General features: G+C 38.9%; 1 protein-coding gene across 22 annotated transcripts in view; it reads left to right on the top strand.

Moving 5' to 3' along the window:
* Positions 1-26,643, top strand: part of DTNA (dystrobrevin alpha) — a 390,068-nt gene that overhangs the window by 249,516 nt on the left and 113,909 nt on the right. For all 22 annotated transcript variants that reach the window (XM_057526111.1, XM_057526112.1, XM_057526123.1 and 19 more), the window contains exons 3-4: positions 9,177-9,244; positions 23,840-23,920. In XM_057526111.1, the coding sequence (XP_057382094.1) occupies positions 9,178-9,244; positions 23,840-23,920 (148 nt within the window). In that variant the 5' untranslated portion in view covers position 9,177. The remainder of the gene's footprint in view (positions 1-9,176; positions 9,245-23,839; positions 23,921-26,643) is intronic.

Here is a 26,643-nt window from a genome sequence, read left to right as displayed (position 1 = left end):
GGAAATCGCACTCCTAGAAGTCCAGATAACAATTAGCCCATGGTTAGTGGCAGCCCCAGTTGTGTTTTGTTTCCTCAGCACACTAGACACGGACAAGAGAGGACCTATTTCTTTCTCCTACTCTTTTTAAGATCTTCCAAAACAAAAGGTGAGTTAGAATCCTTTCAAGCACCAGGAGTCATGCTGGTAATGTCCTAAAGCACTCTGCATTTCCAGATGCGAGTTTCTGCCTGACACTTGAGTACTGACTTTGTATATCTGGCACCTTGGTTTCTACCACTTGAGGAGCTCATCACTGTCTTCTCCGCATCATCATGGCTCCACCTCGATTTCTTTCATGTTTTCCTCGCCTGAGTAGGCCACCACGAGCCTCTCGCCCTCTCCCCTGGGCAGCTGCTCTGTGGATACATCCATTGGCCGCTCCCTTTAACTAATGGTTAGTGTTCCCTATAAAATAAAGCTACCTTTGATTCTCATTAAATCCTGGCTTTCTTCCCCTAAACCAGCCCATGCAAGCAACTATAATTCCTTTATTTATGTATCCAGGGACATGAGCATTTTGGTGGAGTGAGGATCCACATCTTTTATCAAATTATTGAAAGGGGCTAAAACTTAAAATAAATTATGGACTGGATAGCATTGCATTGCTTTATCAGCTAATACCTCTTCATTGAGAAGTTAAATTAACTCAGTCACTTGAAAAAATTTTGAATTGCATCTTTAAATTTTTCCAAACTATTTTCCTTACATAAATGTGTGTGTGTGTATATATATATATATATATACACACATTTTTACATATGCAAGTAAAATAATATATACTATATATACTATTGTATATAATATATATATAATATACAGTATAATCCCACTATAATGAGATAAGTCAGGTTTAAAAATCCAAAACTCAAAAACCTGGGGTCTGGACTTCTCTGGTAGCACAGTAGTTGAGAATCTGCCTGCCAATGCAGAGGACAAGGGTTCAAGCCCTGGTCCGGGAAGATCCCACAGGCCGCCGAGCAGCTAAGCCCGTGCGCCACAACTACTGAGCCTACGCTCTAGAGCCCGCGAGCCACAACTACTGAGCCCACGTGCCACAATTACTGAAGCCTGCACTACTAGAGCCCGTGCTCTGCAACAAGAGAAGCCACCACAGTGAGAAGCCCACGAGCCTCAACAAAGGGTAGCCCCTGCTCGCCGCAACTAGAGAAGGCCCGTGCGCAGCAATGAAGACCCAATGCAGCCAAAAATAAAATTTAATTAATTAATTTTTTAAAAAATACATTAAAAAAAACTTGGGGTGGTATTATTGCGAGATTAATGAAAAATTATCTTGTAATTATGGGGGCAGGGGAATTTTCATTTTTCACTTATTTGTTTTCATTTATTAGTTATGTAGGGAAAAGAAACAGACCTATGTTTATGAACAGTGATATCCCACACTGAATGGAGAAGGTTCCAAACTATCGGAAGGCAGTCATTTCCTAACAAACGCCTGACCCCCAAAAGTTAAGAATTTGGCAAACCCAGCAGGAGAACAGGGAAGACTCTTGCTGCAGTGTTAAGGTCAGCCACGGTTCCCCCATGACCAAGTGGGCCTATACACGTAACGCTATTGCTCTTGAGAAATACAGGTGCGCACACACAGCCATTGTCCCAAAGGCACGTCATACTGGATAAAACATGGTTCTCTAAAAAAATCTTAGGTCCTAGTGCAGTGCTAAAGGCAGCAGTACAGACGACCCCCTCCCTGTGGTTGTTTCCCCTAGGGATCTTTGAGGTCCTTTTGATGAAGCTCTTAGGCAGGGCTCCCAAGTCCTTCAGAGACTTTCTAATAACTTTGAACCTCACGTGACAGAGTCCAAATTTTTATCATCTTCCTTCCAAAAGGCTCCCTTTTCCCATACCAAGTTGCTCCCAGCCCTGTTCTGCAATCTTTAAACCCTGACTAATAGGAGGTGATGCCAGCTCCTCTTGACCAGAAGTCCTAGCCTCGTACCAAGCCAAATGAAGTCAAACAAAACCAAATAGCCTTAAATATCTTGTACCCTCTGAGCCCAGAACAGCAGGTTCCTTCCTGACTTGAAAGTACCACTGATAGTAGTTCTTTCCAGCTAAAAATGGTTTTCTCACTTTTTAATGGCATTTTCTGTTTCTTAAAGTTTGCCTCATTACGTACCCATATCAATGTATGTATCTGTTTATGTCTATTTACGTTCCCTGAAGAATTAATTATCTTCTCCCTGGGCTCAAAGTACATTTTAAAGTGGGTCTTACAAGCTAGAGAAACATATTACAAAGCAACATAAGAATTCCAGCCTAGGGATTTCCCTGGTGGTGTAGTGGTTAAGAATCCGCCTGCCAATGCAGGGGACACGGGTTCGAGCCCTGGTCCGGGAAGATCCCACATGCCGCGGAGCAACTAAGCCCGTGCGCCACAACTACTAAGCCTGCGCTCTAGAGCCCACGAGCCACAACTACTGAGCCCGCACGCCACAACTACTGAAGCCCGTGTGCCTAGAGTCCTTGCTCTGCAACAAGAGAAGCCACCACAATGAGAAGCCTGCGCACCACAGCGAAGAGTAGCCCCTGCTCACCGCAACTAGAGAAAGCCCGTGTGCAGCAACGAAGACCCAATGCAGCCAAAAATAAATAAATAAATAAATAAATTTATAAAAAATAAATTAAAAAAAAAAAAAAGAATTCCAGCCTAATGTTGTGCAAATACGTTCAATGATCAAACTCAACTGGCATCATATTTCTAGTTCAAATCTGGGTAGGTATCAGGAGCGCCTATGGTTCATTTTTAAATGGCAAATGCTCCACCTCAGCCCCAGATTCAGTAGATCCGGGTAGTATTTGTATTTTTTTGTAAAGTCTCCAGGTTGGTGTGATGGGCAGCCACAGCTGAGAATCACAATGGTGGACACTTCTGAGGAAAGATCAAATCCCTGATAATAAGTCCAGCTGGTCGTGACACTAAAATAGTGAGCTCATGCCCCTCATCCCCCAAAAACAAAACTCAAGTTCCAAAAGCAGAAGGCGATGTTCAAAGAAAAAGGCAAAGCCAGAAACCCATTATAGCCATTTATTTTAGTGACAGCATTTTCCTACTTTCAGGAGCTCATCTAGATAAAAGACTAAGAGATAAAAGCAAACGCAATTATATTTTGCCTCAGGAAAGAGCTCTGAATACTTCTTTATTATATTGCCAGAGATTAGGACAAGAATGTAAATCTGTGAAAGTCCTACTAGAGGCTTCTTTCATTAACAGAAATGGAAACAGGCATTTATACGCCACCAATAAATCAATTAGAGGAGGAAAGGAGCTTGAAATGGCCTTCATTGCACTTATTAACTTTGGGGATTACATCAGTTGGTGATGGCTAGACCCTGCATCTTCCTGTCATTCACCTGGAGCAAATGGAAGGAGATAAAGCCTGGGAAGAGTCTCATCACACTAAACATGAAATCTGCAAGTCTTGTGTTTGCTAAAGTGAAGCAGAAGCAAAGCAGAGCCAGACTTTTCTAAAAACATTGTCGGCTTTTGTGGATTTAAAATGTGAGAGTGTGAATCAGGGTGTGAGTTGGTATGTTTATATGTGTCTGGGTTTACATAAATCCTGAAGCTGGGAATTATTTTAATCTCTATGATAATTTCCAGTACAACGATGTTTTAAAATGGGAGGATTCCATTAAGAAGTAGCATTCAAAGGAATTTCTCAGTGACATTTGAGAGTGATGTGGACCCTTCCTCTCTAGGCTCCTTTCGGACTGTTAATCACCAACTTCTGTCAACTTCTTTTCAGTTTATCAGTTTCAGAAAATCTTCATTTGTGTTGAACAGTGGCAGCTGGAATAAGATTACTGGCAATTAGAATCCAAACTAGCTGAGGAATTTCAAAATTAAAGGCAAAAAAAATAATGGATTCAATTTCCTGCCCTGCCAGACAAAACTTTGTTTTTGGGACAGCCACTTCACCTGCCTAGTCTCAAGTTCTTCAGCTAGTATTTGAGAGTAATAATATCTCTTCAACTTCCTCAGCAGGTTATAGGGAAAAGCATTTTATAATCTTCAGAAAGTTATACAAATGGAAGGCACCATTAGTTTAAGCTTCTACCTTTAAAATGTCTTATATGTCATGTGTAATAGAAATGTCTGTTTATTACTGATGATGTTGGATTAAAGACGTGTCGTGAAGGATGTGATATTTCAGTGTGAACTTCTCACTATGCCAAAATAAAATGCACTTTTCTTCCAACACTCTGTGTCTCACATTTGGATTTTATTCTTTATTTCTTGCTGGTTCCCACACTGTTCTACTCTGTTATTTCATCCCTCCCCCCTATATAGGGGCTAAGAGGTGGAGCCCTCCCTATCCAGCTTTTAGCCTCTTTTAATGACTGTGCTGGAAGAAGGGTGGCTTGGTGACCTCACCTCCTACAAACTCACTGTGCCATGAGTTCAGCAGAATGTTTTCTAATATATGTGAAGTGCTGCGGGCAAGCGAAAGCTGAGGTCCTCTCCTCTGCTGTTCTCCACATGACCTGCCAATCACCAAGTCCTATCAGATGTGTCCTAAATCTCTCTCAAGTCAGTCCTTTAGCATAAGACATATTAGTTTCACTCCTGAATCATGGAAGTGTCCAGCTAACTGGACTCTTCCATTACTCATGGGTTTCTATCCCCTACCCTCCTGCCTACCCAAATCTTTTCTCCACTCGACATGCTGGAGCAATCTTGCCAAAACCTAAATCTGTGTACATCAATTCCCTGCTAAAACCTTGGATGGTACCCAGCCTCCCGTAGGAAAGTCCTATACTGTCTAGACTTGACAAATAAGGCTTTCTAGATCAGATGCCTGTTCGCCTCTCACTTGCACTCAGCAATACTGAACTATTCCCAGTTGCCAAATGCACCATATACCCTTTCTCAAGCTCCATGCTTTTTTTTAGTGATTCTTTCTAACTGTAATTGCCCTCTCTCCACCCTTTTCTATCTGGAACATTCCTATTCATCCTTTAAAACTCTGCTCCAGAGTCACCCTTTCTTTGATGTCTCTTTTGAATCTTCCCACACATAAACTACTATATCTAGCAGTATATACTTTCATTATAGTACATATTACACCAAATTATATTTATTTGTTAGAAAAATTTGTTTCCCCTTCTGGACTGTGAGCTTCTTCAGGGCAAGGATCAGGTCTTACTCATCTTTGGATCTCAAGAAGCTAACAGTGGTCTGACCAATTATAGCTACATTATAAATATTTCTTAAGTGAATGAAAGGATGGATTCTCATAAGTGAAAACAATACACACCCTGTGTATCCTGTGGGACTGAGTGCTAGTAAAAGAAACATCTGACGGGGCTCATCCCTTATTTATCATTGTTAGTTCTTGTTATACTTTTGACATTTCTGCAATCTTCTGGTAAAACTCTAAGGTAAGCATCTCATCTACATGAAGGAGCAACAGACACTGACCAAATCAGGCCTGTTGGTGAGCCATGCACCTTGTGATATTAGTATTGTCATAGATGGGTTATTTTCCCCTTCATCTCCTCCATATGACTCTGGGCAGCTGTCCTTATACTGAAATTCATGAAAAGTCAAGCTTCTTGACAATTTCAGAAGCAAAAAGCTCTGAAAAGCTCTTCCTCCTTCCTCTACTGAAATTTTTACTCTTCTTTCTTTCTAAAACGATGAGAATATAGTCAGGCATTGTGTATCCCAAGACCCACTGATCAGAGTTAAATTGGAAACTAAGGAGCCCACAGTGGTGCTTTTTGCCTATTTGATTCATGAGCTCACTGTGTCCACGAGTCCCTCTGTGGAATCAGTGTAAGCTGGAAACTGGCATGCCTCCATTTTTACTATTATGACTGCAATCGATGGGGAATAAATGAATATTCTCCATTTTATCCAACTGCGCCGCTTCCCAGAAAACTCTGGGGGGAAAATGAGAGGTGTGCTATTTTTGCTTTTATATTCATAATTATTTTCCAGGCTTTCCATTATTTTACACCACTGAGTTTTTCTTTCTTTTCCTCATAAGGTACACATTTTACTTAGAATTGAGAATTAATACCTATTGTGTAACTAATGATTATTCTTTTATGAGTTAATTAACCAAAATTGATGAATAGACCAAAAGGTGACATCAATGTAGTTTGCATGTATTTCAACCTCTGTTTCATAAGACAAGATTTTACTGTAAAATGCATGGTTCAAGATTATTTTAAAAATATAAATTGGTTTCTCTTATTTCAAATAATTAATCTCTGAAACTAATACAATTGGAATTTCACTCTTCTATGAGTCAGTTTTTGAAAATATAATTGAAAGTCCATTTTGGAGAAAGAAAACTTATTTTTCTTTTCTCTCTCTTTCCTCTTTTTTTTCTGTTTTATTCTTTTGTTCAATAAATAGTAACTGGACATAGTATCTGTTGACTGGATTTGGCTAGACACTGTGAAGAATTTAAAATTTTCAGTTACTGCCCTAAAAACCTTACAGAGACACACAAAAAGTTAACTAAAAGAAGAAATGTCACAGACAGTACCAAGTGAGTAGTAAGGGCAGTAACTCTGCAAGTTCACAAGCCAGTCTTTACCTCCCTGACATTTTCTTTTTTTTTTTTTTAACATCTTTATTGGAGTATAATTGCTTTACAATAGTGTGTTAGTTTTTGCTTTATAACAAAGTGAATCAGCTATACGTATACGTATATCCCCATATCTCTTCCCTCTTGCATCTCCCTCCCACCTGCCCTATCCCACCCCTCTAGGTGGTCACAAAGCACCGAGCTGATCTCCCTGTGCTATGTGGCTGCTTCCCACTAGCTATCTATTTTACATTTGGTAGTGTATATAAGTCCATGCCTCTCTCTCACTTCGTCCCAGTTTGCCCTTCCCCCTCCCCTGCTCCCTGACATTTTCAAACAGAGCTTTCCAGCCTGCCATCCTTTGTGATTTATTTTTAATGGTTCTTCTCATCTCAATCCAACATATAGACAGATGCAGGAACATATCCTGGTTCTATCCCCTATCTCTATACTGCTTCAGCTCTACTTCTGAGCTCTTGAAATAAAAATTGGAAGCTCTCCCCAGACTAGTTTGTGAATATCAGATTATTATCTGCCCACTTCCTCTGGAGGAAAGGAGATGGGTTACGTGATTCAGGAAGCGTGTGTTTTTCTCCTGATTTCTATATATCAACCATACCTGCACATTTAAAATCTCATAAAAAGAAAGTATTGGACTGTGTTCAGCACTGCATCATTACCAAGTTGAGGAAGCTTCATCAACAACTCTGTGCTTTTCCAGTTATTATTGAAGCCTGACCTTGGTTATATTATCACCCATTGTGAATGGATACACACTCTTAACTCTGTAAACTAAGGCTGTTCCATGCCCTTCTTTCCTTTCCTAGCAATAGGCAAATAATCCTTAACTCATAGAAGCAACTGGAGAGGCTGTTTGACCAGTTTGTCTGACATCACATTTTGTTTCTCCACCAATTTTCTTCTTTTAGTCCCCAGTGAGTCACCATCTTTTGAGCAGTCTTCTGCAAGCACAGCGGGCCCTCCATATCTGTGGGGTCCACACTGAGGACTCAACCAACTCCCCATCAAAGGCAGAGCCAGAGGACCAACCGTACAACACTGTTTTATATAAGGGACTTGAGCATGTGAGGATTTTGGTATTGGGGAAGCAGGGGAGAGGCTGGAACCAATCCCCTGTGGATACCAAGGGAGGATTGTAGTTCCCTTAAATTTACCCCCAGGTAGTCAACCTCTCTCGCATTCACATATCTTTCTTTACACTTCTACGACTATAGTTGCCTCATTGTGTTTTCATTGCTTTTATGCTTCTGTATCTCACTACTAGAGTGTAAGCACCTTGAGGGCAGGAACTGTGACTTCATCACTGTTGTATACCCAGAGCTTAGTTTGGTTCCTGGAGTATAGAAGGCACTCAGTAAACATTTGTTAAGTGAATGCTCAGCATTGAGAAAGAGGCATAACAGACTATGGAGATTCAGAGGATAGTAACCAAACCATCATAGAGAGTGCAGGAAAATTTCAGAGGAAGATACAGCTAAACTGAGACCTGAGGGATAACTGCAACTTATCCATTCATAGGCTGAGGGCAATCCAGACAAAAATAATAACAATAACATGAGCAAAATTCATATTTGAAAAAGAAGAGGGTCCATTGAAAGCCAGAAAGATCAGCTGTGCCTTCTGTTTACCATGCCTGAATCAAAACATATATATATGTATACAAGTGTATGTATATATGTGTGTGTGAGAGAGAAAACCTTAGTTTTTAAAAGCTTAATTTGCTATAACAAAAAATCAACTCCATCAACCTATAAAACACGTATATTTAGCCCCAAACCCTCTATCGGGCTAAACAACATTTCCATTAACTTTCTCATTATTTTCTTTTTCCTTAAGTCAAATTTTAATGTTTTAAATTTTTTTTTAATTCTCCATTTTAACTGTTGGTGTTTTCATAGTATTTTTTAAGTAGTTCTGTTGCAGACGATAGTATGGTTAAGTAGAGAGAGGTGAACCTAACCACTTTGCCTGAGATTATTATGTATAGAAAAACAGTTGCAGGTTCCAAACACTTAAATTAGAAATGAACATTTAGGAAATGACCTGCTTCTAAATTGAGGTTTTGGGTGCACACAGGACAAGCTGTAACAGAATGTAGTGGAAAGCAGACTGGTCTTGGAGTCCACACATCTACGCCATTACTATGTCCATGAGACTCTCGCTCTCATCATTTCTTGAATTGGATCTATAATATCTGCTCTATGTTATTCGTAGGTATTCCCAAAATTGAAAGGGGAACTCTATGTGAAATGCATCACCTAACAGATGGTAGAGGGTTGTATTCCATTATAGCACAAGGTGATCTGCTATTGTAGTTATTTGTACATTAGAAAATAAAAATTTTACACCCCTTCCACAACTACATTATATATGGAAAATATGTACAACCATTTAAGTTAGTCAAAGTAAAGCTATTCTTTTTACAGACACAGTTTTAAGTAGTTGGTGTCTATGTCTGTGGCATGACCACAGCAAGTGTGTTTACGTAGAAATGGCTGTTTGCCTTATTAACATGAGGCTAATACACATTGTAACTATTTTGTCTCATAGAATGATTGAAGATAGTGGGAAAAGAGGAAATACCATGGCAGAAAGAAGACAGCTGTTTGCAGAGATGAGTAAGTATGGAACTTTGAAGGAACACCCTTGAATACTCAAGGAAGGCTGGAAACAACCACTTAATCCTTATGACATTTGTACTTTTCCCTAAAATTCTGAAGTCTTTACATAAAATGTATGTTTAGGCATTTTTGCCTCCTCTTGGGTAAGAATTAAATTAGACAGTGAATCATCATAATTTGTTACTAGGACTGTATATCTTATATGAAAGAAAAGGGTTCGTGGACCTGAATGTATATATACATACACGGATGCTTAATAAACACTATTTAGTGTTGGCATTAATACAATCCACTAAACTTCAAAGTCTGTGTTCATTTCCCTGTACTACCACAGGGTCTGGCACATTGCGGCAACAGATAAAAATTTTGAAATGAATCATTGAATGTCTTACCCACAAAACGATATCATATGTTCATATGGGAAAGAGGAGTCAGGCGTGATTACCAGATCAAGCTATAAGCTGTCATTTGAACTTCATGCAATGGGGGACAGGCTGTCCTACAAACTAGTTTCTAAAAAGTGAAAAGGAAAACAAAGGTTTAAAAGAGCTTGGAGGTGACCTGCTATGCAAGGAAAACCAAACCAAGACTATATTTACTGACTCCAATGGAGAACTCATTAAATAAAGATTGTTGGTTTATGTAAATGCAAGGTTGCTGTGTAAGTAATTGGGTGGTAGTATCTCCTTCTAGACCATTTTTCCTATTCATAAGGAAGAAGAACTTGACATTGCGGGGGAAAGCACACATCTCAAATTAAATGTTATAAAGAAAAAAGTACGATTCTCTTATGGACTTTTTATCTCTCCTTCCCTGCAGAAGGAATGAGGATGAGCAGAAGTGAGTCATAAGCCTTTTACTCCGGGAAGGCAAGAGAAAAAATTAGGCTTCTACTGAAGACTGGAACTGATTGGCAAGAATGAGGGTCAGAGCAGATAAAGGAAAGCCCCAGATAATAAGATTCACATTTTCCTTTATCATTTCCCAATAATCTGGAGGCACCAAGACAGCGTTAGAACTAACAAAGAGGAAAGAAAATTAAAATTGATGTGGAGAATCTCAATCATGCTCCTTGCTTTTTCCACTTTTAGAAACATGTCTAAAGTGCCTGTGACAGTTTCAGCCATGACCTTCCAATTTCCATGTCTGATACTGTAGCTTCACTTCTGGCCTGACCAGTCATCTGGAACTGTGACCTTTGTTGATACGAATCTAACAGAGGAAGGAACCTAGTTACTGCCTGGCCATCTAGACAAAATCCAAAGCAGCACAGGTATCCTCTTGTATCATAGATTCTTAGACTGAAAAGGCAAGAGCTATGTATATCATGGGCCAGTGTTTTGTCAGAAAAAGAAAAAAACTATTAATTTTTAACATAGAAAAGCAATGAAGTCTTAGAGGAAATCTTTAAATTTATCATTGTTACATTAAAGACCGTATTAGCCAACAGACTGTAAGAATTTTAAAAGTGTGCTTATGTCATGATTTTATAAAATTTATCTGAATTTAAGTACATAATCCCAGCTCCTTCTACACCTGGTGCAGTGCCTGACACAGACAAACACATATGTCACAAATGTCTTTTGAATTAAAGTTGTCCACCTCAAAGAAAGATCAACATGAGTTTTATAGCCATAGAAACAGAAAAGCTCTAAATTTTTCAAATGAGAGAGACTTAGGAAAATTGTGCATTCATTTCCCAAATTGTAACTTAACCTTTTCATAGAAGCTTCTCAGGGAGGTCATACAGTTTATTAAATCATTTTGAGTTCTCCTGATTAGTGATCAAAATAGTTAAGCAAGCCACACAGATATGTATCTTTCTTCCTTTCTTCCTCTCTTCAAAAGCAAGTAAACGCATCTGACCTTAACAATTCATTAGTGAGCATCGTGTTCATATTAACACTAAATAGGACACACGTCCACAGTAAGTGGGATTCTGCCAGATAAAGCGGTTGGCTGATTTCAACAGGAGAAATTGACTTTGATAGACTGTCAGACAAAAGAGAAATGTACTCTCATTGAGAATGTGTTAAATATTTGAAAAATATATGGGTTACCCCAGCTCTATCAGCAGGACACCAAAGAAACACAAGGAAACTATTATCAGAGAAGACTGACATCGAAACTTAGAAAGTAACTTCTTCCAGGAATCTATGATGTCTAGACAGGGAGCTGAAAAAGAAGGAAGAACTTGTAAATCTGGTCAGCTAAGTATTACCTAGAAGTAGTTCTTTTTAAACATGAAAGGAAAGTGCCAAAGAGTTTCTTGCTTTTGGAAATTGCAAATGTCACAGGAAAAAAAAAGGAGTTAAGAAGGCAGGGAAGACTTTTTTCAATACTATTGTGAGAGGGAAGAGAGATGGAACTCAGCTCTGCCGGAACCAAAGACAGGAGGGTTTCTAAGCACTGGGGTGAGCTAGAGCAGAAGCACTGGAGGATACCAGAGGGGAAGTTGGTCAACTGTGTTTACTCATTGTCACAATGAGGAAGTTAGGCTCCTACCCTCCCACAGACACTAGGAGATCTCCTTCAATGATTTCATTTCCAAGGAATGGCTCCCAGTCCTTGAGAAAGATATTCCTGGGTTGTAAAACTGGCAAAAGTCTGGGAGGTTTACATCTTTAAAGGAACAGAACAAGAATTTACAAAGGAAAGTTTTGTACAAAAGTAAGTGCTCCAAGAAAACAGAGATCAAAGACCTAGAGTCAGGAAGAAACCTGTCTAAAGTTTAGTCAAGCTGAGGAGAACCTTACAAAAGCAAAGAGCAGAGAACACAGAAAACAGGGTAATGATTTTTTTTAATTTAATTTAATTTTTTTTTATACTGCAGGTTCTTATTAGTCATCCATTTTATACACATCAGTGTGTACATGTCAATCCCAATCTCCTAATTCAGCACACCACCACCCTACCCCCGCTGCTTTCCCCCCTTGGTGTCCATACGTTTTTTCTCTATTTCTGTGTCTCAATTTCTGCTCTGCAAACCGGTTCATCTGTACCATTTTCTAGGTTCCACATATATGCGTTAATATACGATATTTGTTTTTCTCTTTCTGACTTACTTCACTCTGTATGACAGTCTCTAGATGCATCCACTTCTCTACAAATAACCCAATTTCATTCCATTGTATATATGTACTACACCTTCTTTATCCATTCGTCTGCCGATGGGCATTTAGGTTGCTTCCATGACCTGGCTGTTGTAAATAGTGCTGCAATGAACATTGAGGTGCCTATGTCTTTTTGAATTATGATTTTCTCTGGGTATATGCCCAGTAGTGGGATTGCTGGGTCATATGGTAATTCTATTTTTAGTTCTTTAAAGAACCTCCATACTGTTCTCCATAGTGGCTGTATCAATTTACATTCCCACCAACAGTGCAAGAGGGCTCCCTTTTCTCCACACCCTCTCCAGCATTTGTTGTTTGTAGATTTTCTGATGATGCCCATTCTAACTGGTGTGAGGTGATACCTCATTGTAGTTTTGATTTGCATTTCCCTAATAATTAATGATGTTGAGCAGCTTTTCATGTGCCTCTTGGCCATCTATATGTCTTCTTTGGAGAAATGTCTTTTTAGGTCTTCTGCCATTTTTGGATTGGGTTGTTTGTTTGTTTAATATTGAGCTGCATGAGCTGTTTATATATTTTGGAGATTAATCCTTTGTCCATTCATTCATTTGCAAATATTTTCGCCCATTCTGAGGGTTGTCTTTTGGTCTTGCTTATGGTTTCCTTTGCTGTGCAAAAGCTTTTAAGTTTCATTAGGTCCCATTTGTTTATTTTTGTTTTTATTTCCATTACTCTAGGAAATGGATCAAAAAAGATCTTGCTGTGATTTATGTCAAAGAGTGTTCTTCCTATGTTTTCCTCCAAGAGTTTTATAGTGCCTGGTCTTACATTAGGTCTCTAATCCATTTTGAGTTTATTTTTGTGTATGGTGTTAGGGAGTGTTCTAATTTCATTCTTTTACATGTAACTGTCCAGTTTTCCCAGCACCACTTATTGAAGAGACTGTCTTTTCTCCATTGTATATCCTTGCCTCCTTTGTCATAGATTAGTTGACCATAAGAGCATGGGTTTATCTCTGGGCTTTCTATCCTGTTCCATTGATCTATATTTCTGTTTTTGTGCCCGTACCATATTGTCTTGATTACTGTAGCTTTGTAATATATGCTAAAGTCAGGGAATCTGATTCCTCCAGCTCCATTTTTTTCCCTCAACACTGCTTTGGCTATTCAGGGTCTTTTGTGTCTCCATACAAATTTTAAGATTTTCTGTTCTAGTTCTGTAAAAAATGCCATTGGTACTTTGATAGGGATTGCATTGAATCTGTAGATTGCTTTGGGTAGTATAGTCATTTTCACAATATTGATTCTTCCAATCCAAGAACATGGTATATCTCTCCATCTGTTGGTATCATCTTTAATTTCTTTCATCAGTGTCTTATAGTTTTTTGCATACAAGTCTTTTGTCTCCCTAGGTACATTTATTCCTAGGTATTTTATTATTTTTGTTGCAGTGGTAAATGGGAGTGTTTCCTTAATTTCCCTTTCAGATTTTTCATCATTAGTGTATAGGAATGCAAGAGATTTCTGTGCATTAATTTTGTATCCTGCTACTTTACCAAATTCATTGATTAGCTCTAGTAGTTTTCTGGTGGCATCTTTAGGATTCTCTATGTATAGTATCATGTCATCTGCAAACAGTGACAGTTTTACTTCTTCTTTTCCGATTTGGATTCCTTTTATTTTATTTTTTCTTCTCTGATTGCTCTGGCTAGGACTTCCAAAACTATGTTGAATAATAGTGGTGAGAGTGGACATCCTTGTCTTGGTCCTGATCTTAGAGGAAATGCTTTCAGTTTTTCACCATTGAGCATGATGTTTGCTGTGGGTTTGTCATATATGGCCTTTTTTATGTTGAGGTAGTTTCCCTCTGTGCCCACTTTTTGGAGAGTTTTTGTCATAAATGGGTGTTGAATTTTGTCAAAAGCCTTTTCTGCATCTATCGAGGTGATCATATGGTTTTTATTCTTCAGTTTGTTAATATGGTGTTTCACATTGATTGATTTGCGTATATTGAAGAATCCTTGCATCCCTGGGATAAATCCCACTTGACCTGGTGTATGATCCTTTTAATGTGTATTTGGATTCTGTTTGCTGGTATTTTGTGGAGGATTTTTGCATGTATATTCATCAGTGATATTGGTCTGTAATTTTCTTTTTTTGTAGTATCTTTGTCAGGTTTTAGTATCAGGGTGATGGTGACCTTATAGAATGAGTTTGGGAGTGTTCCTTCCTCTGCAGTTTTTTGGAAGAGTTTGAGAAGGATAGGTGTTAGCTCTTCTTTAAGTGTTTGATAGAATTCACCTGTGAAGCCATCTGGTCCTGGACTTTTGTTTGTTGGAAGATTTTTAATCACAGTTTCAATTTCATTACTTGTGATTGGTCTGATCATATTTTCTATTTCTTCCTGGTTCAGTCATGGAAGGTTATACCTTTCTAAGAATTTGTCCGTTTCTTCCAGGTTGTCCCTTTTATTGGCATAGTGTTGCTTGTAGTAGTCTCTTAGGATGCTTTGTATTTCTGCAGTGTCTGTTGTAACTTCGCCTTTTTCATTTCTAATTTTATTGATTTGAGTCCTCGCCCTCTTTTTCTTGATGAATCTGGCTAAAGGTTTATCAATTGTGTTTATCTTCTCAAAGAACCAGCTTTTAGTTTTACTGATCTTTGCTATTGTTTTCTTTGTTTCTATTTCATTTATTTCTGCTCTGATCTTTATGATTTCTTTCCTTACGCTAACTTTGGGCTTTGTTTGTTCTTCTTTCTCTAGTTCCTTTACGTGTAACGTTAGATTGTTTATTTGAGATTTTTCTTGTTTCTTGAGGTAGGCTTTTATAGCTATAAACTTCCCTCTTAGAACTGCTTTTGCTGCATCCCATAGGTTTTGGGTCGTCGTGTTTTCATTGTCATTTGTCTCTAGGTATTTTTTGATTTCCTCTTTGATTTCTTCAGTGATCTCTTGGTTATTTAGTAATGTATTGTTTAGCCTCCATGTGTTTGTCTTTTTTACTTTTTTTTCCCTGTAATTCATTTCTAATCTCATAGCGTTGTCAGAAAAGATGCTTGATATGATTTCAGTTTTCTTAAATTTACTGAGGCTTGATTTGTGACCCAAGATATGATCTATCCTGGAGAATGTTCTGTGTGTACTTGAGAAGAAAGTATAATCTGCTGTTTGGGGATGGATTATCCTACAAATATCAATTAAATCTACCTGGTCTATTGTGTCCTTTAAAGCTTGTGTTTCCTTAATTTTCTGTTAGATGATCTGTCCATTGGTGTAAGTGAGGTGTTAAAGTCCCCCACTATTATTGTGATACTGTCGATTTCCTCTTTTATAGCTGTTAGCAGTTGCCTTATGTATTGAGGTGCTCCTATGTTGGGTGCATATATATTTATAATTGTTATATCTTCTTCTTGGATTGATCCCTTGATCATTATGTAGTGTCCTTCCTTATCTCTTGTAACATTCTTTATTTTAAAGTCTATTTTATCTGATATGAGTAATGCTACTTCAGCTTTCTTTTTATTTCCACTTGCATGGAATATCTTTTTCCATCCCCTCACTTTCAGTCTGTATGTGTCCCTAGGTCTGAAGTGGGTCTCTTGTAGACAGCATATATATAGGTCTTGTTTTTGCATCCATTCAGCAAGCCTGTGTCTTTTGGTTGGAGCATTTAATCCATCCACGTTTAAGGTAATTATCAATATGTTTGTTCCTATTACCATTTTCTTAATTGTTTTGGGTTTGTTTTTGTAGGTCCTTTTCTTCTCTTGTGTTTCCCAGTTAGAGCAGTTCCTTTAGCATTTGTTGTAGAGCTGGTTTGGTGGTGCTGAATTCTCTTAGCCTTTGCTTGTCTGTAAAGCTTTTGATTTCTCCATCGAATCTGAATGAGATCCTTGCCGGGTAGAGTAATCTTGGTTGTACGTTCTTCTCTTTCATCACTTTAAGTATATCATGCCACTCCCTTCTGGCTTGTAGAGTTTCTGCTGAGAAATCAGCTGTTAACCTTATGGGAGTTCCCTTGTATGTTATTTGTCGTTTTTCCCTTGCTGCTTTCAATAATTTTTCTTTGTCTTTAATTTTTGCTCATTTGATTACTATGTGTCTCAGTGTGTTTCTCCTTGGGTTTATCCTGTATGCGACTCTGCGCTTCCTGGACTTGGGTGGCTATTTCCTTTCCCATGTTACGGAACTTTTTGACTCTAATCTCTTCAGATATTTCCTCTGGTCCTTTCTCTCTCTCTTCTCCTTCTGGGACCCCTATAACGTGAATGTTGTTGTGTTTGATGTTGTCCCAGAGGTCTCTTAGGCTGTCTTCATTTCTTTTCATTCTTTTTTCTTTATTCTGTTCCGCAGCAGTGAATTCCACCATTCTGTCTTCCAGGTCACTTATCCGTTCTTCTGCCTCAGTTATTCTGCTATTGATTCCTTCTAGTGCAGTTTTCATTTCGGTTATTGTATTGTTCATCTCTGTTTGTTCTTTAATTCTTCTAGATCTTTGTTAAACATTTCTTTCATCTTCTCGATCTTTGCCTCCATTCTTTTTCCGAGGTCCTGGATCATCTTCACTATCATTATTCTGAATTCTCTTTCTGGAAGATTACCTATCTCAGTTTCATTTAGTTGTTTTTCTGGAGTTTTATCTTGTTCCTTCATCTGGTACATAGCCCTCTGCCTTTTCATCTTGTCTATCTTTCTTTGAATGTGGTTTTTGTCCACAGGCTGCAGGATTGTAGTTCTTTGTGCTTCTGCTGTCTGCCCTCGGGTAACAATTGATAAGAAGAACAATTGATAAGAAATTTTGGCAAATTCAGGTGACTGCAGCACATACATGTGTTAAACATCTACTCGGAGCTCATAACTACAAGCAGCAGAAACAAAAATAAGAACAAAACGGCAAAGAAACAAAATTAGGAGTAGCACAGACTCACAAATAAACCAAAAAATAAAACTAAACCAAAAAAAAGAAAAATGTGTGGCCACATACTTTGATTAAAGCAATTTTGGGCAAGTTGCCCTAAACCAAAATTTCCTCTCAGTATATTGCCCTAATTATCAGTTTGCTTAGTACCTTAGATTAAAACTGAAAAGTAGTTTTCAGTTAAATGTAAATGTCATTCTCACCTTGGCCTTTTCAGCCATCAAGTAAGTTTATCAGGTCAAATAATTTCATCCAACTGGTTTTTAGCAGAATAAATTGTTTGTTCTCAGAGTCAAGCTCCCTTTCTTCTCTGTTCTTCTGCTCTGAGAGCACATTTACTCTGCTTTGTATGACACTTACTTACAAAGAATTTACAAAGGAAAGTTTTCTGTATCACTCATTCACATGAACTTCTCCTTAGGGATGGACGCTGGACCTTTCCCTTCAAACCCATCCAGCTTAGATGCTGAATCAGTGTTGGTTTAAAAGCGTCAGAGCACAGGATAAGTAGGTTTTAATGGGAGGGAAATGATTGGAAAACACTCTTTCAGAACATGGAAGGCTGCCTAACAAGATGAGGGACGTCCTGGGGAGAAAGCAGAGTGATACCAGTGGGCTCTGAGTGGAGGAGGGACCAGAAACCAAAGGGAGGCAAATGGAGGTGCTCAACAAACACTGTTGCGTGGTTCAAAGGCAGACCGTCCTTCTTCAGAATGTTGACAGCAGTCAGTATGTGCATAGTTGGAATGGCACCTGAAGCATGATTTTGCAGTGCACACTATGAGTTTTAGGAAAACTGATTTCAAAAATTCAAGGAAATGACGTGAATGATCCCACTCCCATGAGCCATGGTGGATACAGTGACTATTTTCACTTTCATCTTCATTTCTCATGCTCTTCAGCACTTGGGGGATGTCAACACCATGGGTCACCATCCTGGAAATTCTTCCTTATGTCACCACCATAGTCTGGTCTCCTGTTTTTTCTGACCACTCTACTTCTCTTTTTCTGTCTCTTAGTAGCCTCCAGACCCCCTGAAGTCAGATTTTAACCAAAGTTTTGTTCTTGACCAATTCTCTCCCTATACAGTTTGACTTTCTCTCAAGACTTCACTGTTACTGTTATGGTTCTCAGGTGTTCAAGGCGTCCTTCAAATCCGCATCCCATGTTCTCAGGAACCAGCTTATCCAGAATAGTCAGCATGTAAAGTCAGTGTCCCTTCCAGACTTGGCTTCTCACTGTCAAATCTTCTGCTGATGAAGCACCTTGAGATAGGCTCACCGTTAGCTCCATTAACTCCCCATCATAACAAAGCAATGTCCCACCAAGGCTGCCACTTTACAGTATTTCCAAAGCCACACAGTCCTTGAACAACTACCAAGGGCGCTGTTCAGAAGTGGAGAGAAAGTTTCTAGCCCCAAATTTGTGCCTCATTTTGTTATCTAGAATGTGGAATAGGCCTACTTGTGCACACAGTCTCCCCTCGGGAAATATTCCCAGTCCTGGCTCAGTTATGGCACTTTGGTACATTTTATATGTTTATTAATAATTCCTGGAATATAGTCCATATTAAGGAGTTCCATATCCATATATCCAACTGACACTGGATATCTCCACTTGGACATCCCACAAGCAACTCAAACTCTGTAAGCCCAAAACTAAACCCTTCATCTTCCCACACCTACAGACCTGTTCCCCCTTGTTGGTGCCTTAGCTCAATGAGGGCCACCCCATCCCACTGAGTTGTCTAAGGTAGAAAGTTGAGCATTACCTTTGACCCCAAAACTCCTTTGCCTGCTCTCTCTCCCTCTCTTTCTCTCTTTCTGTCTGTCTCTCTCACACACATATACACACACACACACATCCAGTCAATCATCAAGCATGAAAAAGAGTTTAGACATGGAGTTCATAGGCTTCATCTTTATTCTATAAATATTTGTTGGGTGAGTTTGAAAAATGAGTAAGAAATTTAAGAATCTGAATGATTTTATGAAAGGTTTTATAAATGAGCTATAAAAACATATAAGGCAAAACATATATGAATTGTGTGAAACTGTTCAAAGTGTAATGAATGAAGCTAAAGCCAAAAATTAGATAAGACGGGTTGGTTGGTTGGCTGGCTGGCTGGCTGGCTGGATGAATGGATGGATGCATGGATGGATGGGTGGAAGGAATGAAAGAAGGCAGGAGGAAGGAAGGGACAGAGGGGGGAGAAAAAATCTTGAAAAGAAGAGCTAAAGAAAGGAAAAACAGGATTTGCAGAAGGTAACAATGTGATCAATCAGAATTTCTGAACTTGCATCTTTGCTTTCCTCTTTATCATTTTTTTCCAGCTTTGAGGAGATGTTGCAAGAGCATCAACTTGCCTTAAATGAATTAGCTTTAAATTTTTCTTATGAAAAGTTTTGAATATATACAGAAGTAGAGAAAATACTATTCATCTCTACCCTTAATTTTTTACCCCCCGCCCCCACCATATAATTATGAAACAAATCTAATCTAAGATATTATTTAGATGAGTCAAGTCTCCATGTTTTAAAGAATTATAGCCCAGTGATATAATAATAATGGAAAAAACACTATACATTTGAGAAATAATTAAGAGGACATTGCAAAAAAATATGGAAGTTCTGTACTATTGTTTTATTAAAAAGGAAGAATTAGTTTCTTGAGAGTATAGAGTGTGAATTTGATGTAGGTTTCAAGATAAAATGGGGTTTTTTTTTCAGAACATGGACAAAATGTAGTGGTAATCCTAGACATTTTAACATGCTAAGAATAAGGATTACTCTATTGACCTCATTTCCTTATTCATTTATCCAAATTCCATCTTTTTTATAAATGAATTAAGTCAGCTAATTTCCCTTTTTAATAAGGTTACTAGACTGCTAGCTCAGGAAAATACCATAGGATAAAAATGAACCTTAATTTCAGCAAGATACTAACAAAAGTCTCTTAGGTTGTGCATGCATTGGAAAAACGTGAGCTGGATCTTCGTACAATTAGGTAGGGATTGTGCCCATGTTGTGACCATGTCTAGAGGAATAAGTAATGGATCCATCAACTTGGAGGACAGCCTCCAGTTGTATTCTGGAAGACTCTGTGGCCCTGGTCAGGTCTTAGATTTTAGGCAATGACTTGGACACAGAAGACATGAGACTACTCTCAAGGTAGGCTATGAATTTATAGACTTTCAAGAAGAGACCACACATGTCAAACTGAACTAAGTTCATGGTTTATTGGGCCAGAGACAAAGAAATTTATTTTAAACAAGGTGGGTAAATGGAGCAAGAACCTGCCCAGCCTGTCTCAGTACAGCTTTTTTGGGTTCCAGAATCCATGATGGATCCCATGGTTACCACTTACATGGTCCATGTGAGGCAATGGGCTGTTGTATCTGAAAAGCTAAACTTCACTGCTCACCACGTCCCTTTTAATATTCAGGTTTTACATCCTCAGCCAGGAAGAACTTTCACCAACTGGAGACATTGACAGACCTCCAGACCCCTTCCTGAGGCTTGAACAAAACAGAGGGTCAGTTGAGTCCACATGGTGATGGGCAGAGGAGAGCAGTCAGTACACTTCTGACCCTAAGCATCATCTCTATGTCCCACTTTACTGCATCCTGGAGCGCGGCACCTTTGCCAAATGCCCCCTAGGACTTCTATGAGATGGAGGAGCAGAGGAGCATGGGTTTCTATTCTCAGAGGATGAGGTCTTGCTGGAACTAAGAAACTTAATCGTGTACTGCATCACAGTCGTTTTATACCTGGAGCTTAAATCATTATTTTTGAAGAACTTACACAAATCATCTATGTCCCTAATGTCTTCTTTTAAAGGATTATTTACAGATATTGAGATTCTCTTGATTATTGAGCCAAACTCAGCATCACTAAAAGTACATCTTCATCCAGGGGTAAAAGATTTAGCGTTCATGTATTTCTGATGGTCTCTGTGTCTCTGGTTATCCAGCATCCTAGAGAGTTCATTTCCCACATGAGCCTCTCAGATTTACAGAGGACATGAAACTGGGAAGGCCCTCTGAAATGCCAGTGACAAAATCAAAAATTTTTTAAATATCAGAAAGGTTAGAAGCATGAGCTAAAAAGTAAAAGAAACTAAGATTAAATACGAAGTCCTACCTTTAGCCCCCAAATAAGCGTTTAAATAGAAAATAGAAAAGACCTAACTTAATAAAAGTGCATATGATTTTTAAAAGCTAGCTTTTTTAATGAACTGCTAGCTTAATAAGAGCCAGAAGAATGAGCTATCTATGAAAAAATTGCATCAGTAAATGTCCTCATCAATGGTGGTAACTGTTGTATTCTATACAGTTCATACAGGTGATGCAATAGCTGTGGCATTTGGGTTAATTTTGTATATCTCATTTCAAGGAGGTATTAGCCAGCCATAGAACAGGATAACTTGAATGTTTAAGGGTCTGGTCTCCAAACCGTGTCTGATGATAATGAGAATAATAGCAACATCCATGTATTGAAGCCCATTATGTGCCATGCTCTGTGGTAGACATTGTGTTGATACTTGAAATGGCTTTGGACTTGGACATCTTCAACCTAAGAAGGTCAAGGATAAGCTACCTCCCCATCTAAACTTTAAACTCTGTGATGACAGAGACCTTTGTACATAATGTCCAGATGGTAATGAAGATGCTAATGATGATCATGATAGCTGCTTCCCAATCTTTGAGGAATAAATTAATCAAGTTTATAATAGACAGGGAGAAAAGATTATATGGCTCCAGAAGGGAAACCAGATCAAACGGATTGAAGTTATAAGGAGGCAAATTAAAGCCCAAATATAAAAAAGAAATTTCTATCACGTATTGGTGCTCAGAAATGACACCTGCAACGTTATAAGGAGGTCTGTCTGCTATTAAGTGCTCACTAGGTACCAGCCACAGAGGTTACCAGCTGGTAAAGTTGATACTGTTATCCTCATTTTATACATGAAGAAATCGGATGGCAAGTAAAAACTTGTCAAAGTTCACACAACAAGGAAGAGAAAGATTAAGAGTTACTGACTTTAAAGCTCATATATTTTCACTAAATTATAATCATCCCTATCATTGGAAATACTCTTACATGGACATTGGATAAATGTCCATCTACTGAGAACATGTTTAAGCAAATTCCTGTATTGGGTGAGGGTAAGTCCTACCTCTTTGATCCTTCGAGCACTCAGTATCAATGAGTCTGTTTGTCAAGTAATAAACTCTCATAAGAATGAATGTTTAATGATCTGCCTCATAACACCATAGAGTAATAGAATTATTGATAGTATTTTTTATGAATCTAAAGAGATCAGTTTGAGGTGAGGGAATGATAAATGCTCTCAGTGAGGGACACTTGCTAATTGTTCCCAAGTTTCATTAGGAGAGCACTTAATTGGCCTCCTAATATAATTGCTTCTAGGCTGGTTCATTTACTTGCTGCCCTAACTCTTCTATTCTAAAGCATTTCTGTAGCACATTTACTGGTAAAAAGAAGGTTCAATACATGTCAAAATATAGCCATGTGCCTTAATATCTGTTATGAACCATAAACGTGGGCTTGAACAAAGCCAAATAGTTAGAAGTAGAGAAGAAGAAGAAATTAGCCCATTCAGAGGAGGGTGGGAGGATGGCCAGGAACTCAGGTGTCGATTTAACAAGCAGCCCATCTGCAGGGGATGGTGAGGAGACTGGCCCAAGCCCGGCAGAGGTTCGGGGAGTAGAGAGCAGTGGGAAATATTGTGGGATGGGGTACATAGGATAGAAAGAGCCTACAGAGGGGCTTGGATTCTGAGCTGAACATTCAGCCCTGGTGCTGCAGGCATCAGAAGCCGTGCTCGATTCTTGAGTAGAGGAGTGGATGAGGAAAGTAGTTCAAGAATGTGGGGAACACGTTATGTTAGGGAGGAACTGGAAGCCACAGTGTCAGAAATAGCAGGGGTTGTTTTTAGAAAGGAGTCTCCTCTGAGGTTGACAGGAAGCATTGCAAGATAGACAGGAGTAATAATGACGCACTTACTGTGTGCCAGGCAGTGTTCGCAGCGCTGTAGGTTATAGGCACTCATTTATCCTTTTAACAATCCTATGAAATAAGTAGTAATATTATTATCAGTCCCATCTTCCAGGTGAGAAAATTGAGGCTTCTAAAAACAATTGGCCTAAAGTCACCAAGAGAAGATGACCAACATTCAGCCTGTGCTCACCTCACAGCCATGCCCTAATGATCAATCACAGTGTACTTAAAATGATTATCTGATGATGTTACTATCTGGTATCATCTAACTGTTTTAAGTCACAGCTTGAGCAGATTGTTCTCAGAAGCAGCAGACACCACAGGGCTGAGTTTGTATTCCTTGGCCCATGAACATAGTCAATAACCTGATCTCCGTGCTGGATACACATGCTCCCTTCCCACAGAACCTGAGGAATATGGGACAGACCTTTCCAAGTCTTAGTTAAACTTATATTCTAATAAAGATAAAAATCAAATTAAGTGTATAGTTTAGATCTGTAGTTGTTTTATTTATAAACATTATCACTTTCTTTCCACACGCATGGCACACAACATGTGTACGTTTTTCTCCCCTCAGGGGCTCAAGATCTGGATCGCATCCGACTCTCCACCTACAGAACAGCGTGCAAGCTGAGGTTTGTTCAGAAGAAATGCAATTGTAAGTATGCCAGTTGTTTGGACTAATTACCCTCATGAATCCTGTAGTTTACATTTGTTACTTAGTTTATTAAAAGTAGGCTTGCTTGCAAGTACTGATAAAAATATGTTTATACAACAATAAAAGGAGTATTATGATACACAAATGGTAGAAAGACTATTCCCAAGTAATTCTGAAGGCTTAATGACTCAACTGCTAAAGTATTGGAATGGATGAGCCTCTGGATATGTATATAATCCTGCCCTTGGAATGGTTTAAATCCGGATGGATGGTTTTATTCTTTTCTCTAGCTTTGGTATTATAAATGCAGTGCCATCAAAATCGTTTCAAAGATTTTAGAAAATATCAGACATTAAGTCCTCCTTATATTTCCTTTACAAATATAGGAAAATGTCTACAAGCTCCTGGAAAACATTTAAGTTACTTTCTGAAACTACAAAAATTAGCCCTTTGTATCAGAGTATTAACTACTTTTGCCTACATCAGACAATAACAAGAGAAGAGGCAATACTTAAAGAAACAAAGAAACTTGCTTCAACTTTTTCCCAAACTTTAACATGTAAGCAGCAATCTAGCTCACCATTCACAGTGAGCAGGTTCGCATTCCTTGCCAGGTCAATGCTTCCATCAGATTATCACATCCATTTTCTCTTGGAAAATATATTGCTTCAAAGTTCATTTATATGAGCTTACTCTTTCCTTTTTGGAAAACTGACTGCTATAAAAAATTAATAACTCTTCTCATTCTCTAATTAGTATCAGGTGAATTTTAAAATTGAAAACCGTAAAGTTCTCCTGCATACATAGACATAGTTCTTGAATATGTGGCAGGGAGACTAGGCACTTGGTGAACGTAGAAACCAGCCATGTCCACATCTCTACCCTCCCAGAGTCTCCAGCAGATGCTGCTTGGGGCCCTGGGCAGACCCCACCCCCCAGCGGCAGGCTCCTGGGTTTACAGGTAATCATGACTATGGAGGTGGGCAGGGTACGGCTGCTCCTCAAGTTACAGCTTATTCTCTAGCCCCAGTAGCTAGAAATGGGGCAGGACAAGAAGGGAGAAAAAACTTAGGTGGGTCAAATATCAAAGATGTGTGTTGACTCCTCACAGGAAGCTAAACCAGTCCCCCAAAATGCAGTGAGAAGAACACTACAGACGTGGGAAGGAATCTGGGGTTGTACTTGCAGTCCTGGGTGTTGATAAGTCATAAAAGCCCTTTCGGGGACTGGTGTTAAAGGACAAGGAAAGTGCTCCCACAGAAGAAAATCTTTCCTTCTCCCCTCAACCCCATCACCCATATTTAAAAAAAAGAAAGAATGTCTGTGTTTCCAGCAATGAAAAAGTGATGGGATCCTCCCACTTTCCTTCCTCATTACCACTCCAGTGGCCCTCAGTATAGAGGGAGTTCTGTCCCCTTAAAGCTTTGCCATGCAGAGCCTTCCTTAGACTACTTTCAGTAGAGATGGGGAATTTTAAAAAGACATTACAAAATGGTAAGGATGAACAAATTAATTAATTAAAAGGAAAAGAAAGGAAGGAAGGAAGTAAAGAAGGGAGGAAGGAAAGAAAGATCAAAGGAAGAAGGGGAAAGGAAAAGAAAAGAAAAAAACCCCACATTGATTTGGCAACCCTGCAGCCAACATTACAAAGGGCTCACACTGTTTGCCCTAACTGGTCCAGCAACCCACAGGCCATGTCCCATTCCTCCTACTCTCTGATAAAGCCCCTTTCTCATTCTTGGGCACCTCGTTTTCCATTACCTGTTCTTCTCTGGCCCTCATCCTTATTCTATATCCAGAATTATGTGATAGTCTCATTCACCCTCTTGGAAAACAGTGGAGAAAACAGTGACCTTCTTGGAAAGCAGCGTTGATCCATCCTTGTCTAGTTACCCCTCAGTGCATCCGTTCATTTACCCCTTAATTTAGGAAGCTTATAGTGAGTTCCTACTATAGGTTTGCACTGCACTAGGTACCAAGGATAGAACAGTGGTGAGTAAGATATGATCCCTGCCTTAACCTTGCCCAAAGTCTAGTTAGATAGATGGATGTTTAAACAGACGTATAAAACAGTGTGGAAGTATAATGCTAGGAATAAGGACGTAGAGTGTAGGACCACTAAGAAGGCAGTGCCCTGACCTGGGTGTGAGGGCTGCTGACAGGAGTTTCCTGGAAAGGGCGGAGCCTTAAAGAATTAGTAGGCATGAGGGAAGTGTTATTTGCTTTACAATGTACCTTATAAATATCATATGTTTTTAGAAGGAGGAAAGATATTACATTCTATACAAACCAGACAAAAGTAAGGCTCAAGGCAGAAAAACAAGCCTATGTTGAGTGCTCTGCTAAAATTAAGTTTCACTTTAAAGTTGTTTCTACCTTGATCAGAAGGCTTAAATGCAAGCACTATATGTGTTTGCTGAGTTTTCCTTCCTGACAAAAAATATAGCAGTTGTGATGTTGAGGTACTTGCAAAACGCTAACACAGTTGAGCCTGGTTTATCTTCATCACAGTTGAAGTCTTCCTTTTAGGAAGATAACCAGAAGCACTGATGGTTGTGACACATTAGTCAGCATTGAATATACACCCCTGTATTAGAGAAGGATAATTTCTGTCTGCAATAAAACCTAACCCACAATAAATTATGGTACCTAATAATGGAGTTTTACTCTGCAATAAAAGAAATAAGAAAAAAATCCAGAAAGTGTGCTTGTAAGTGCATTGT

Source organism: Balaenoptera acutorostrata, chromosome 13, assembly GCF_949987535.1.
Source record: "Balaenoptera acutorostrata chromosome 13, mBalAcu1.1, whole genome shotgun sequence".
Classification (NCBI taxonomy): Eukaryota; Metazoa; Chordata; class Mammalia; order Artiodactyla; family Balaenopteridae; genus Balaenoptera; species Balaenoptera acutorostrata.
Note: the sequence above shows the minus strand (reverse complement) of the source record. Positions and strands in the feature narration are given on the sequence as shown.